Source organism: Ursus maritimus, unplaced genomic scaffold (assembly GCF_017311325.1).
Source record: "Ursus maritimus isolate PB19 unplaced genomic scaffold, ASM1731132v1 scaffold_3, whole genome shotgun sequence".
NCBI classification, from domain to species: Eukaryota; Metazoa; Chordata; class Mammalia; order Carnivora; family Ursidae; genus Ursus; species Ursus maritimus.
In genome coordinates this window covers 74500525-74515336 of record NW_024425563.1, presented here as the reverse complement: position 1 = coordinate 74515336, position 14812 = coordinate 74500525, and the positions used below count along the sequence as shown (strand labels likewise).

General features: G+C 36.5%; 1 protein-coding gene across 1 annotated transcript in view; it reads right to left on the bottom strand.

Moving 5' to 3' along the window:
- The window catches only part of ELAPOR2 (endosome-lysosome associated apoptosis and autophagy regulator family member 2), a 71639-nt gene that overhangs the window by 35644 nt on the left and 21183 nt on the right, over positions 1-14812 (bottom strand). Inside the window, exons 7-11 of the mRNA XM_008686189.2 lie at positions 13591-13771; positions 12006-12134; positions 5465-5555; positions 4687-4789; positions 1411-1548 (exon numbers count right to left, since the gene is read on the bottom strand). Coding sequence (XP_008684411.2) covers positions 1411-1548; positions 4687-4789; positions 5465-5555; positions 12006-12134; positions 13591-13771 — 642 coding nt within the window. The remainder of the gene's footprint in view (positions 1-1410; positions 1549-4686; positions 4790-5464; positions 5556-12005; positions 12135-13590; positions 13772-14812) is intronic.

Sequence of the window (14812 nt, the reverse complement as noted above, 5' to 3'; positions counted from 1 at the left end):
AAAGAGAGCAGAAAGTAATGACTTCTGCCTTGGGGCTTAATTGTACAACCAGATTGTTTTGTGTTGCTATCACCAAAATAAGCAGAGTGTTCCAGCCTAACAGTTTATAATCGATAGTGGATTAATATTATTTCTTCTTGGTTCTTTAAAAAAAAATCTTAAATCTTAACACTAGGAGCTAATTTCCATAGTAATGGAGTTCCAAGAGGTTAGCCGCAATCACTGCAAGATCTGTCATAGTTGGTACAAACTCAGGCATAAATAGAGGCTTTACATGTGGAAAAACTGGTATAGGATGTTTGCAGTGTAACAAGTGGTAGACTTCGATGAGGGGTTAGTCTTCAAAGATTAGGACACTGGTCCTCACCAAACACTAACTGTCATGCCATCGCACCACCCCTTTGGGCCTTTTTCTCTCTCTCCAATACTTTCTCTGACCTCTGTACGGATTTCTAGTGAAGGGATGCATAGCAGAGGCAAATCTCTGGGTCTAACTATACTTTTCCTTCTTGTAACACTGGATCAATTAAGATCCAGTTCTCACCAGGCAGTGGGCACCACTTTATCAGTAGAGAACAGAGCTACCCTAGACTACTTGATGTTTTTTGTCTGGGGTAAAGACAACAGGAAGACGAGGAAGCATTCCACAGCATGTTCATGCCCCATGTGATGGTAACCCGAACACTCATCAAGAACAATTAGAGTCAAGTAATATCTAGGAATGGGTTCCCCAGTGAAAGCCCAAAGAGAAAAGAGAAAATGTTCTGCATTTGTCACCACAGCTTTAAGTGGTTTATCTTGTTTTCACCTTGGGAAGGTCATATCTGTAGAGATCCACAAAAGTAACAATCCTGCTACTATTGAAACATACAACGGAACTTACTTAGGGGAGGATTAAGGTCTACTCTAGCAGGGACAGTAAAAGAAAATAAGTAATTCTGTGCGTAAACCCAATTGTGTGTATATACACACTCTCCAGGCTATAAAAGGCGATATCAGTACAATGAAATAATAAACCAACACCAGTTGATGGCTCCAGGACAAATGTCAGATCATTCAGAAAAAGAGGAAGACAGTCACCAGCCTTCTCAAAGTCTTAGAAAGCTTTAAAAATATGTTTTTAAGTAACTACAAAATCAGATTTTCTTTAAGTTTTCAGCAAAAATATCTGTTTAGTGTAGAACAACCCAAAGATACACTGTGTTATTCAATTTCATACATTCTTGCTCTCAAAAAATACATATACCATTTTTATGCAAATCCACTCCATAACCAAATGATTGATCCCACATCAATAAAAAAACTAAGTCTTTTCCTCCAAGAGATTTGAGTGATCATTTTGTAAAATTTCCATTGGGAGCACCATCTTTGTATTTAAAAAAAAAAAAAAAAAAAGTGTTTGGAACTTACATCTTGACCCTGATTGGTTCTCTGGAATGCCCATGTAAACGTAAATGTTGCGTTCTTGAATATGATGTGGGTATAAGCTTGCTTTTCTTTGGTTCCACCCCATGATTCCACCACATTGGTACTTTTTCTATTAATATCCTAATATATAGTAGAAAAATATTTTAAAAAAGCACAAACTAAGGATTAATATACATGTGTATACATTACAAATATGTGTCTTTACAATAACCCCTGTAGGGTCAGTGAATATTTATCTGCAGAACACGTCACCCTAGAACTCTCAAAACCTCCCTTCAAGTCTACACAAGCACTCACAAGCTTAGTATTTACAATTTTCAACCACACTGTCAATATAACCTGAAAGAAGTCTGAAAGTAGAGTACATTTAAGGGTGTGTGTGCATGTGTCTGTGTGCATGTGACTCTAGCTTAGGAAATACACTTCAGGGGCACCTGGGTGGCTCAGTGGGTTAAGTGTTTGCCTTCGGCTCAGGTCATGATCCCAGGGTCCTGGGATCAAGACCCGCATTGGGTTCCCTGCCCTGTGGGGACCCTGCTTCTCTCTGCCTTCCGCTCCCCTTGCTTGTGTTCTCTCTCTCTGTCAAATAAATAAATAAAATCTTTAAAAAAATTTAAAAAAGGAAATACACTTCAAAGGGAAAACATAATTCCTCCAACTTCTCAGAGTAAACTTGTAGGCTCCTCACAGAATAGCAAGGTTTTCCATGTTTGCCTTTTTCCTTGAGAAATTCTGATAGGCAGCTCTTGCACAGGAATTCTAAGTTCCCCCTGATTTACAATTGCAACTTCCAGGCTTTTCTAAGTGCATATTAACCAGAATCTTATTTTAAGTCCAAAGAATCTTCTTCTGCTTAAACTTGAATTCCAAAAGAATTTGTGTAATATTTTATTTCTGATTTCCTTAGCTAAATTCAATATTTAGAATATTCTACATATGTGTGACATTCTAACCAATATGCTGTCATTAACGTGATTAGAAAACAAATACAGTAAGTCAACCAAATAACATAATACACATCTAATTAATTTGAAGTGAAAACCAAAGCTAGCCTTGAATTTTCTAATTAGTGGTCCCTACAGAAACCCTAATAGATGACCTAGAAATTTGGATGAGCTTCTGTTACATAATCTGGGAGGTTGACAATATGGTGGCATAAGCTCAAGATATGTCTGTTTCTTTCTATGATATAAACATAGGAGTCAAACATTATAAAGTAATCAAATATGCTGTGAAGAGATGTGTCTTGAGTTCACACTACAGACAGGAAGAACAGAATGTGTTTGTCATACATTACAGAATTCCCCACGTTACCAAATGACCAAACCACCATACATGCCACTTCTTAAAAGCAGCTCAGAATACACAGATAGTGCTCTGTTGGACATCATCTTTCTAGATATTTATTCCAATAATAGAATTTATTATCACAAATAATGCCATCTTACCTTGATAAAACACTGCATGGTTTTGAAAGCATTTCTATACACTACTTAATTGACAATACAAAAAATCCTGTGAGAAAACCAAATCAAACAGAGAGGAAAGAAAACTAACAGATTCTGCTATGAGCTAAAAACTCTAAGATTGATTTACGAAAATAAATAGCTGTGATCCCTTTCCTCAGGAGTGCTTGGTCAAGTGAGAGAGACAAAAACATCAATACAATCACATAATGAAAATAGAGTTTTCTCGAAGAGTTTTTGGAGCACGCTGGAGAGAGCGGCTAATTTTATTTAAAGGATTAAGAGAAAGCTTCCCAGAAGAGGTGAAGTTTGAGCAGCTCTTGAATTATGAGTGGGAGTTCACTAGACAAGAGAGCAAAAGGAAGAAAACCATTCTAGCTTAGAGTGCCAAGGCATGAGAACTGAAGTACAGGGTATTCCTCTATTGAATTCACGGTGTCTAAAGAGGTGTGAGTAGTAACAGTGGACTTGGTAAACAGAAGCTGGGCAAAGAGAACAAAAAGCCACGCTGATGTCATACTAAGAAATTTTAAGCATATTCAGAGCCTATTGGTTTTGAAACCTTAGTTGATATTAGAACCACCCCTGTGGCTGTCTAAAATACAGATATCTGAGCCCTATCACCAGAGCTTCTCATTAAGACTAGAATGGGGCTGAGAAATCTATATTTCTAACAAATTCCCAGGTGATGCTGGTCCAGGGACCACACTTCAAAAGCCACTGCCATAGGCAGTGACCAACCAGCAAGGGAAAGGAGGCATATTTGTTGTGGAGGTCTCCACTACCGTTTTTATGTTTATAAAGATAATTTTCACAACAGCATATATGAGAGAATGGGGAGAAAAAGGATATAGATGGCTGTTGAGAAATAATGGGAGTCTGGACCTCAGCAAGGACACTGAGTATGAAAAAAAACTAACAGATTAAAGAAATAGGGAGGCAGAGCTGGGAATTGAAGAGTTATTGGTTATTTGTTTGTATTAAATGGATGTGTTGAAGATTATTCATGATCTTCTTTTACTATGACAAAGTCCTTTCCCGCCCCCCCCCCAGAAGAAAATAGTCTGCCTTCCTTGAAGGTAGTAGTAATCACAAATAAATATTTAAATCTTTATCTAACTTACATATCACAGAGGAAACTGTTAACAGACTGCTAACTAGCTACTAAAAGTCTATTAGGGAAAAAGCAAAAACTGTGTCTATGAAGTCACTACTTAAAGTATTAAAGTCTTAGCCAACAACTTTCTAATACCCACACAAGGTCTTAATAAATTTTGTATTGCTACTTTTCTCACGCTAAAAGTTGAAATGTATAAGGCATCTAGAAAAAATTGGGCAAAATTATGACATGCACATAGTAAAGTCCTTTGTCAACAATTATTAAACAGTGAAGAGTTTCCTTCTTCCTAATGCCCTACACCCCTATTATTTTCTACCCTCACTTATTAATACAGGGTTTTCCTTCCTGCTGGTTTGAGCTACAGAATGGTTATTAGAGGAGAATTTTCATTGTGCTGGTGGCATATCTCTATGAAGGAGTTTTTACCAGATTAATATTCCCTCACTTCCGTCAGTCACATGAGCCCCCTTGCTCAGTCCTCCCCATAAGGAACACAAGCTAGCTTTGTGGGCTGTATTGCACATTAGTGACTTCTTTTGATATTTTTAAATTTTTGCAAGGACCTAAGAATGGGAAGAAAAATGGGATTCTTATCCCAACTTGCATGAATGGACACTTGAAAGAAAAGGCTAAGCTTAGAAACCCACCTTTGAAAGCCCCTCTTTCACTTACCACCATGAAATACAGAACACAGTCAGCTGAACAGAGGGTCTCAAAGACAAATGTTATTCTTCCCAGTTCAGAACCCATGGCTCCAGTCATAGATGTTGGTGGTCTATTTGACAGATTAAAATTACAATATTTATAGTATATTCTAAATACAGTATGGCACAAAACTAAGTTACTTTTTCTATTAAGCTGAAAGTCACACTCCTCTCTTCCCCCAACCAATGGTTCCCCACAATGACAACTTCTTCCTTACTCCATCCCTGCGTGCCCAGACCATCCCAGTAAGGAGTCTACAAAACAATGGTAATATGCTTGAATCTCCTGGTGTAAATATCACCATCCATCCTAAGGCAAGAAAAATATATCTATTGGGAAACTTCAACATGGGGAACTAAAGCAAAAGGGATTTAAACAGTTATACTACTTTACAGATAAAACTGAGACAAAAATAAATTTATAAACCAAAAGATATTCTTGAAAACAACATCTTGGACAAAGATTTCTTCATTAAGCATCCAATAATCACGGTTGTTGTAACATTTGGATAGAATTATTGTTTAAAACTTTCAGCTTCATCTAAATATACAACTAATAGTTACAGTTTCTCAACCACCAATTCTACAGATATTCTTAAATGTAATACATTATCGTACAACAGCTTATTTGCTAAGTCCATCACAACGTAAGTATATTTTATGAAGGTAGTCCTACTTCATCTATTTCTATAGGGAAACAGGCATGAGGATTCTTACAGAAAGGAATCAGAATTGGTTTTCCTTACTTAAATCCTGGGATATGCAAGTTTAAGATCAGGTAATCATTATCCGAACCTCCAGCCCCACTCTGGATATGATCTCCAGCCACCTCCCAACCTGGAAATGAGATAAGGCATCTTTATCAGTAAAAATCCCGTTACTGATTTCCAACAACCTTTTTAAATAAAGTAAAAAAAAAGAAAAAAGAAAAAAAAGACTATTAGTGTTTATGTTCAAAGTTAGAAATAGTCCATGTTGATCTTTTACTTAGATGATTTGTCCATTGCAGTGAGGGGGGGGTGTTGAAGTCCCCTACTATTATTGTATTATTATCCATGTTTAATATTGTTATTAATTGGTTTATATAATTGGCTGTTCCCAAGTTAGGAGCATAAATATTTACAATTGTTGTATCTTCTTGTTGGATAGACCCTTTAAGTATGATACAGTGTCCCTCTTCATCCCTTACTACAGTCTTTGGTTTAAAATCTAATTTGTATGATATGAGGATTGCCACCCCAGCTTTTCTTTGATGTCCATTAGCATGATAAATGTTTCTCCACCCCCTCAATTTCAATCTGGAAGTGTCTTTAGGTCTAAAATGAGTCTCTTACAGATAGCATATGGATAGGCCTTGCTTTTTTATCCAATCTGATACCCTGTGTCTTTTGATTGGGGCATTTTGCCCATTTACATTCAGAGTAACTATTGAAATATATTAATTTAGTGCCATTGAATTATCTGCAAAATCCCTATTTCTGTAGGTTGTCTCTGTTTCTTTCTGGTCTATGTTACTCTTGAGCTCTCTCTTCACTTACAGGATCCCCTTTAATATTTCTTGCAGGGCTGGATTAGTCATCACAAATTCTTTTACTTTTTGTTTGTCTTGGGGCTCTCTACCTCTCTTTCCATTCTGAATGACAGCCTTGCTGGTCTACCAGGTCTCTGTGGATAGGTCTGCTGCCAGTCTAATGCTTCTACCCCTGTAGGTTAGGGACTACTCTTGACGTGCTTTCAGGATTTTCTCTTTAACTCTGAAATTTACAAGTTTCACTATTATACGTTGGGGTGTTGATCTATTTTTATTGATTTGGGGGGGTTCTCTCTACCTCCTGGACTTGAATGACTGTTTCCTTCCCCAGATTAACGAAGTTCTCAGCTATGATTTGCTCAAATATACCTTCTGTCCCTCTTTTTCTTCTTCCTCTGGGACTCCAATAATTCTAATATTGTTTCACTTTATGTTATCGCTGATTTCTCAAAGCCTCCCCTCATGGTCCATTAGTTGTTTTTTTCTCTTTTCCTCAGCTTCCTTCTTTCCATCACCTTGTCTTCTATGTCACTGGCAACTTCTTCTCCCTCATTTACCCTAGCTCTTAGATCGTCCATTTTAGACTGCATCTCAGTTAAAGCATTTTTAATTTCACCTGATAAGATTTTATTTCTGCACTAAGAGATTCTCTAGTGTCTTTTGTGCTTTTTTCAAGTCCAGCTAGTAACTTTATAATCATTATTCTGAATTCCAGCTCTGACATTTTACTTATATCTCTATCGATTAGATCTGTGGCAGAGTTTTCCCCTGGTTCTTTCTTTTGGGGTGAATTCCTCCTTCTAGTCATTTTGCCCAGAAAAAAATGGATGAGGGAGAGAACAAAATGAAAAATATCAACCATGACCCAAGCAAAATACACACTAGACAAATCTGAAGAGGTCAAAAACCAAAAAAGAAAAGGAAAAAAAAGGGGGGGGGGAAGGAGAGGATATAATCTCCCAGGTGGACAAAACAGGATGATCCACTTGGTCGTAGGTGTATTTTGGTTTGTTTGTTAGAAGACACTAAATCCCAAAATTGTAAAGAAAACAAAACTTCTATATATACAAAAATAAAATTGAATACAGCGAAAGGAAGCCAAAAATGAAGAATATATCTATAAAATGTAAATGTAAAAATCAAAGTTAAAAAAAGACTTAAAAACAAAGAGTTGATTAAACAAGAAACTTTTGAAAAGGAAAAAAAGAAAAGGAAAAATTGAAACTGAAAGATAAAGAATCATAAGAAAAAAACTCTCTAATTCTATATAATATTTTCCCCTAGCACTGGAGTTCTGCAGTTCTGTGTGCTCCCTAAATTTAGTATTCACCTGATGTTCCAGCTGGTTTTCTGGGAAAGGGGCCTGTTGCACTGATTCTCAGGTGCCTTTGCCTGGGCAAAGTTGTACCACCCCTTGCCAGGGGGCCAGGCTTGGTGTAAGCTGCTTTGGATTGCTCTATGTGGCTTCTGTTCCCTGAAGGCTTTCCACCCCACTTTAATGGATGAAAATAAAAAGGGCAGCACCCCAACCTCCAGCCCTCGAGCTAGACTGCTGCAGTACGCACCTGCGCCAATTCTCCCCATGAGAGGGTGGAGGGCCCCACACGGAGAGCAGTTGCCCAATCCTATGGCACCCTTGCTGTCCCTCCCGGGAGAAGGAGGAGGGTCGCCATGTTTCTGCCCTTTGCAGGGTCCCCACGCTTCCATGTTTTGAGGTTTATGGCAAACAGAGTTGAGAGCCCACTCCCAGGCTTGCTGACCACAGCTGATTTCCCCACTTCAATGCTTGGGAATTCTGTTAGCTCAGGCACCCCCATACTTTCTGTGACCCCAGGGGATCCTTAGACCACACTGTCCCACCTAGGACTCTGCCCGGCTTCACCACCTGAGAACCTTTCAGGCAGGGACGTCTCTCCCCGGAGCAGAATTCTAGAAGTTCCAATTTTGCGTTCTGGGGCTATATCACTTTCTGAGAGCCAGCTTTCAGAGGCTTCTCTCTCCCGTGGTTTATCTTCTGATATATCACCTCAGATTCATGTCTCTGCTCCTCCTGCTTTACAAAAAGTGGTCGCTTTTCTATTTGTAGAATTCCAGCAATTTTTCTCTTACATCTCAGGTTGAATTCATAGGTGTTCAGAATGATTTGACAGATATCTAGCTAAATTCAAGGGACCAGATGAAACGAGATCCCCTACCCTTCTGCCATCTTGTCTCCTTTCCCTCCAAAGTTAGAAACACTCCAAAAGAATTCCCTATGTCTACATTGCAGTTGCAAATTGCATGCAGAGGCAAACTCCTAATATCAGTAAAGACATTCCATATGATTCCTCAGGAAGAATCAAGTAATGCATATTTTTGCATAGAGGCTATTTAATGGGAAAACTAATAGCATTTCTCTCTATTAGGCTTTTTTTTTTTTTTTTTAACTAAAACAGATGGTCTTTATCCATTCTAATAAACTGAGATGGAAAATCTTAGTCTTCAGGTAACCAATGGAAACTAGAAATTTCAAATTACTTAATGAAGAAGATTTGGGGTCCAGAGTTCTTTCTTATGGTTTGCTGTATTGCTGTTCCCTAATTTACAACTCCTGTTCTGCATTCACTCACTTATTCACTCAAGTGGCATTCACTGAGTACCAAGAACCATGATATGTACTAGGGTTAGAAAGACAAGACTGGGTCTCACCTCACTGAGGAGTCAGTGTCATATAATAGAGAGAAGCATATCCTAACAACTGGCAAGAGAATGGGGAGACAGGGCTGCACACAGAAGGTGATAGGAGGTCTGTTCTCTGTACAGAAATAATCAATGTACCATAGGCTGAAATGGTCACATTAAATGAGGAAAGGAGAAGCATCCCCCATATACCATTACTTATTTTTCAGAAATCATATTTATATTTATTATACATTTTGAAACTACAGAAAAATTTAAAGATGAAAACTATACTTACTTTTAATCTTATTACCCAGAATAAAACCACTGCTAATATTTTGAGGAGTCTCTTTTCATTATCTTTGGATGCACATATTTTTACATCTTTGAGATCTTATTGTTGACAACATTTAGTGTCATGGCTTTATATGTTAACATTATTGCATATGCAATTTTATGCATAAATAATTCAACATATTCATGATTGAATTAATAGTTTATCATGTAGATGGATATAATTAATATCCATAATTTACCAAATCACACTATTGGACTTACCTCCTTTGACCACATATCCAATTTAACCATTTGGGTTGTTTTTATCTTTTAGGTAGTATAAATGACGCTCTAACAATAAACCTACTTTTGTTAAAGGTTTTCTGTATGTTTTTCAGAAAAAAATCCCAGTGAAAGAATTACTAGGTAAAATAGATATATTTTTAAACCAGTGTTTTGTGCTGTTATGATGATTTGGAAAGCAATGTGAGTCAAGGAGGAATATTTATTAAATAAGGCAAAACTAAATGAAAAAAAATTAAGCAATTCATATTTCCCTGAAACTTCCCACTTCCAAGAGACAGCCTCTTAACATTTAAATGTATTTCTTTTCAATCTTTTTCTGGTACACACTTTAACATACCTTAGATTTTAATGTATACTCTATTTTCTGATTTTTTTCATTTAGCACTGTCTTCTGATTTTTCTCATTACTATTAAAAATATTTTCCCATTAAAAACCCTTACTACATCTAATTTTAATGATTTAACACTATGTTTGCATGCTTACATCATAATTTTATTTAATCATACCCTGTTGTTGAAAATTTAGCTTGTTTTCTCCTAATTAACACCAAAGTTAATATATTTTTCAATAATTCCTTTCTTTACACCTTTACATTGTTTCCTTGGTATAAATTCCCAGAAATGGAATAAACAGGTTAGAGAAGAGGAACATTCAAAATTCTTGAAACACTGTCAAATTGTTTTCCATATGACTGCCATTTTTAATGCTTGCATAACATTTCTTCTATTATTACAGCATAACTTTCATAAACATAAGCTTTTTTTGAATTTTTAGGCTATTTCAATTTCTGTTATTACAGATAATGCTCAGTGAACATCTTCATGCATAAACAGTAACTTGTCTCCAACTATGGGTAACTTTTAGGCAAACGTCCAATACATGAAGATTTACTTCTCTGTGTCTGTTCTGCAATTCAGACTGAGAAGACATGAATCTCCAAGTACTCCAAGTCACACAGTCAAGCTGGCCAAAGCACATCCACTTGAACCCCATGACTGGGTGATCCCCTCATGACATACGCTGTTTCCTGGGCCTCTCGCTTTGGCCCCCATTCTTGTCAGTGTTATTCCTCTCAAAGCTGGATACTGAACTGTCCAGGCACAAAAATATACATCACCTTTTATCTTCATTTTTGTATTGTATTTTTCACCTTACTAGTTGCTATTCTAATATCACATACTAACACTGCAGGGATGTCTATTTTTCAAATTAATAATTGAACATTTCTGAAAATTATCAAAAATGTAAATTTTAGCCTCTAAGTAAAGGAAGGAGCAAGCAGCTACCATTGAATATTGTCGTGAGAGTTAGACCAAGTTCTCTAAAAGATCAAATAAAAGTTCCAGATAATCTTTACTAGTAAGTGAATACACACACACACACACACACACACACACACACACACACACCGATGCTTTCATTCGATTCCCTGGCCTTCCCAGTCTTATTTTTCCTCCATAGGTCTTAACTTCAACTTATAATTCAATCATGGATCTTTTAGGAACGTAGACCCTCATGGTCAAGTAGTAACTACTGCATTTTCTCTTCTCCCTTAGGATAATTTCCTAGAAGTGGGATTATTGGTCAAAAAAGAGAATATTTCAAAATGTTTAATATGTATTAAGGCTTTGTCTTTCCCTCTCTCACTCATATGTTTAACCAACATTATTCAAGGACCTACTATTTTTCACTCTTTGTTTTCAGGTGTTTACCTCACTTCCTACATTCCAAGTATATTTATTTCAGATAGGTACTGATGTAAAACAGGGGCAATTTAAAAGAATTATTTAAAACAAAATATAATATGGAGAAAATTTAACTCATAAAAATTGCTAATGAGATGATCAAAGTAAAAGAATGCATTTTGGTATAAGACACTAGTATTTGTAACACCTACTCCTAGCATCAAGTTTAAAAATACCTACATAGATACTGTCACTCATTCAACCAGCAAATATTGCAGAACAACGAAGTGCTAGCCTCTCTCGAGTCTTAAAATATTAGAACAAATAAAATGCAGCCACAATCTTATAGAACTCTGTCACATTTTCAAATTTTCAATAAGTGGGGTTTATATATATTTTGTACACACAGTCACAGATTTCATAGGGAAGGGGAGTTAGAGATGATTTCACCTCTCAACACAGCTCAGTCCTGAGCCAGACTCAACCTATCCCAGCAGAAATGCTGTCATCCTACTCTTCAAAATGGCAAGTGACATAGATTTCATTACATCCCTTGGTGATCTACTCTGGTATTTATAACCATAAATGGTGATCCTCAATATCTACCTCAAAGCTAACTCCAAAAAAATGCAAAATAGTTTATATTGTTACAGAAAAGTCAGCTGGCTCTGACACCACATTTACTATTTCCATGTGAGGACTGGAAGGCAGACACATAGCCAACAGATAGGAATGAAGTCCCTCATACCCATTTTTGGTATGATTTTAGAGAGCTGGGTCCAAGAATCTCTATGACCCAAAGACATCCCGGGGGCCGATTCTGAACTCACCATTCATTCCATCACACTTTGAATTCCCAACATTAAAGCAGGAAGTTTTCATGTTGCCAGGAAGGACATTCCACCATTTATATTCAAACCCAAGCGCAGGCTCCATTCCTGCTGGACATGGCCTACATTCTATGAGAGACAAGTGAAATAAACAATTACAGTTAAACTGCATCTGGACATATGCCTCTGTTCGAAGTAGCACTAAACCTTAATTAGCAGAGAGGGAAGTGAGAAGGAGAGATAGTGGAGCACCAATTCCTTAAGAATTAATACATTTTCTAAAGCAATCTGGAAAGAAAAATATTTCTGGATATAGTTTACTAATATACACTTGACTAATATGAAAAAGGAAAAGGATCAACATAAATTTTTTAAATTATTTTTCCTTCATTTCTGAGAGTAACAGCTAACATCAAATCACCCTCCACAAGAAAGTTAATCTGAAACTCATTCTCTTATATGTGATCTTAGAATCAGTTCCCTCCACCTCATGAACGAGGAAATATTTCAGCCTTCCTATTGGCTATTAAACTTAACAGAGTATTATAACATTTAATTATGGACTCATTACTTGAAATTCAAAATATTGGCTATGTTGAAAAATGATACTGGGAGTTGAAAGTCAGGTTCATAAATAAACCTGATTTAAATTAATATCTGCAACAATGAAATGGAAGGGTCTTTTCCAACCATTTCTGAATTTACCCAACACACTTCGCATTAATCATGTCATTAGAGAAAAATGTTCACTGAGCAAACACTTCTTGATACCAAAGTACTTTAGGACATATTTTTACATAACCTGCTCATTGATAATGAGCTAGATACCATTACCCACAATTTTACGGACAGGAAAATTGAGGTTCAAAAGGTTTAAGTAACTTGGATAAATCACACTAACGGTCGCCTGCAGGATGTCAATTCAAAACCAAGTCAATCAGACTCTTGAGCCTTTCTCATGCTATTTATCAAAGACTCTGGGTAGTAAGCAGATTGCATGGCTATATTCAAGTCAGATGACTGCAGCTGAAATGCACTGTAATTTTTGTTTACCAAAATTAAAACAAACTCTGCATCACTTTCTGTATTATTTGATAAGCACTAAAATTTTCTCAACCGTACACACCAAAACAATTAAGAGACTATCTCCACTGCCATATGATCAAAACGAGTAATTTTTGCTATTGCTATATCACAAAATGTGATTCATTATTCCAAAGCTGAATTAGAAGAGGCTACATTTTACACCTGCATTAATATATGTGTACACACTCATTGGAAAAGGAGTATCTATCCTTAACACTTAATATGGTGGGATTCTTTTTTATCAACATTCAAAGGCAGAGTGAGTCATCCCATGAAGAGAATATTACACATATTACACAAAATACTGATAAAAGGCTATCCTCGTGGTAGGTTAAAGAAGCCACTGCCACCTCACAATTCACTACAATATTTCTCAACTCTTCTTCAGTTTCTGTGAATAAGTATGTTTTTATAAAGAAGTCTTCCATAAAAACAATGAAGAACAAGGTCACAATAATCCAGCAAGATTATTTTGCTAAAGGTCCAATTGGCATCCTACCCTTTGTTCCATCTGAAAATGTTCCAGGAGGGCAGGGATGGCAAGATGATGATCCATTGTTATAAAATCCAGGGTTGCAAGGTGGACAATCCTTCTTCTCTCCAGAAGGGGGCAACCTAATAGCATCTGTGAGATCCTCCCGGCAGATTTTAGGCTCTATCCACTTGTACATAATTTGCGTCTGGGGGCGGGGGGAGAAAAAGCTTGCAGGTCATATAAGATGTTTTATTTGCTTTAAATTTCCAGTAATAAAAGCATTAAACAGAAAGCCTAGGAAAAGTCAAATAGTGAAATAGAAGGGCCGGGAGAAAAGAATCTAAACCATTAGTAACAAAATAAGATAAAACGGAAAAAAAAAAAAACTTTGGTTGGGAGATGGCCGTTACTTCATGTTTTTACTACGAGCTACAGGTGGGCCTTACCGCATCCATACAGCACGTTCATCATTACGGAATTCCACTTTAAAATACAGATACATGATTATAATCCTTACTCCTGTAGCCACTCATTCACTTTATTCCATAATGACAGATGCTTCTATGCAGAGACTACCTTTTCCATTTGGAGACCTTCACTACTCTATTCCTTTCTCTCACCCTGAGCACCTATCACCATGTCTAGCACAATATGATTACAAAAAAAAAAAAAAAAAAGTGTACATTTTTAAAAAGACTATGTCTAGCTTCTCATTTCAATCCTGCATTTCACAAACACATGTGGTTCCTCTCTGAATCTTTTCCAGTACCCTGATGTCAGACTACAGCCACAGCTAAAATATTTCTAATCCTACGACCTGTTGCACGTGCTTCTAACATCAGAATTAAGACGACCTCTACTTTCAAAGACAGAAGTCTTTTAAACTTTATCTTTTCATTCTCTTTCACACATACACACAACACGAAATACACAAGATAACTATAACTCAGCCAAAACCAGAAAGTTGCGATTATAAATTACTCTCATTGTGAAACCAGAAAAATTAAATGGTTTAGCCATTTCACAAACAAAACCAATATGCTCAGTAAAAATAAGAAGGTATTTTAAATGCAAAGGGAAAAATAATTTCATAATTATAGTTTTTAAAAAGAGACTCTGTTTCCTTCACTAGACATATAATCCAATAAAAGAATGCCTTCTCCTTTAAAAAAAACTTCTGCAATAATAAGTCTAATACTGAAGCTGGAGAAACAAAACTAAAGGCAATTCTCTATAGCTATTTTCA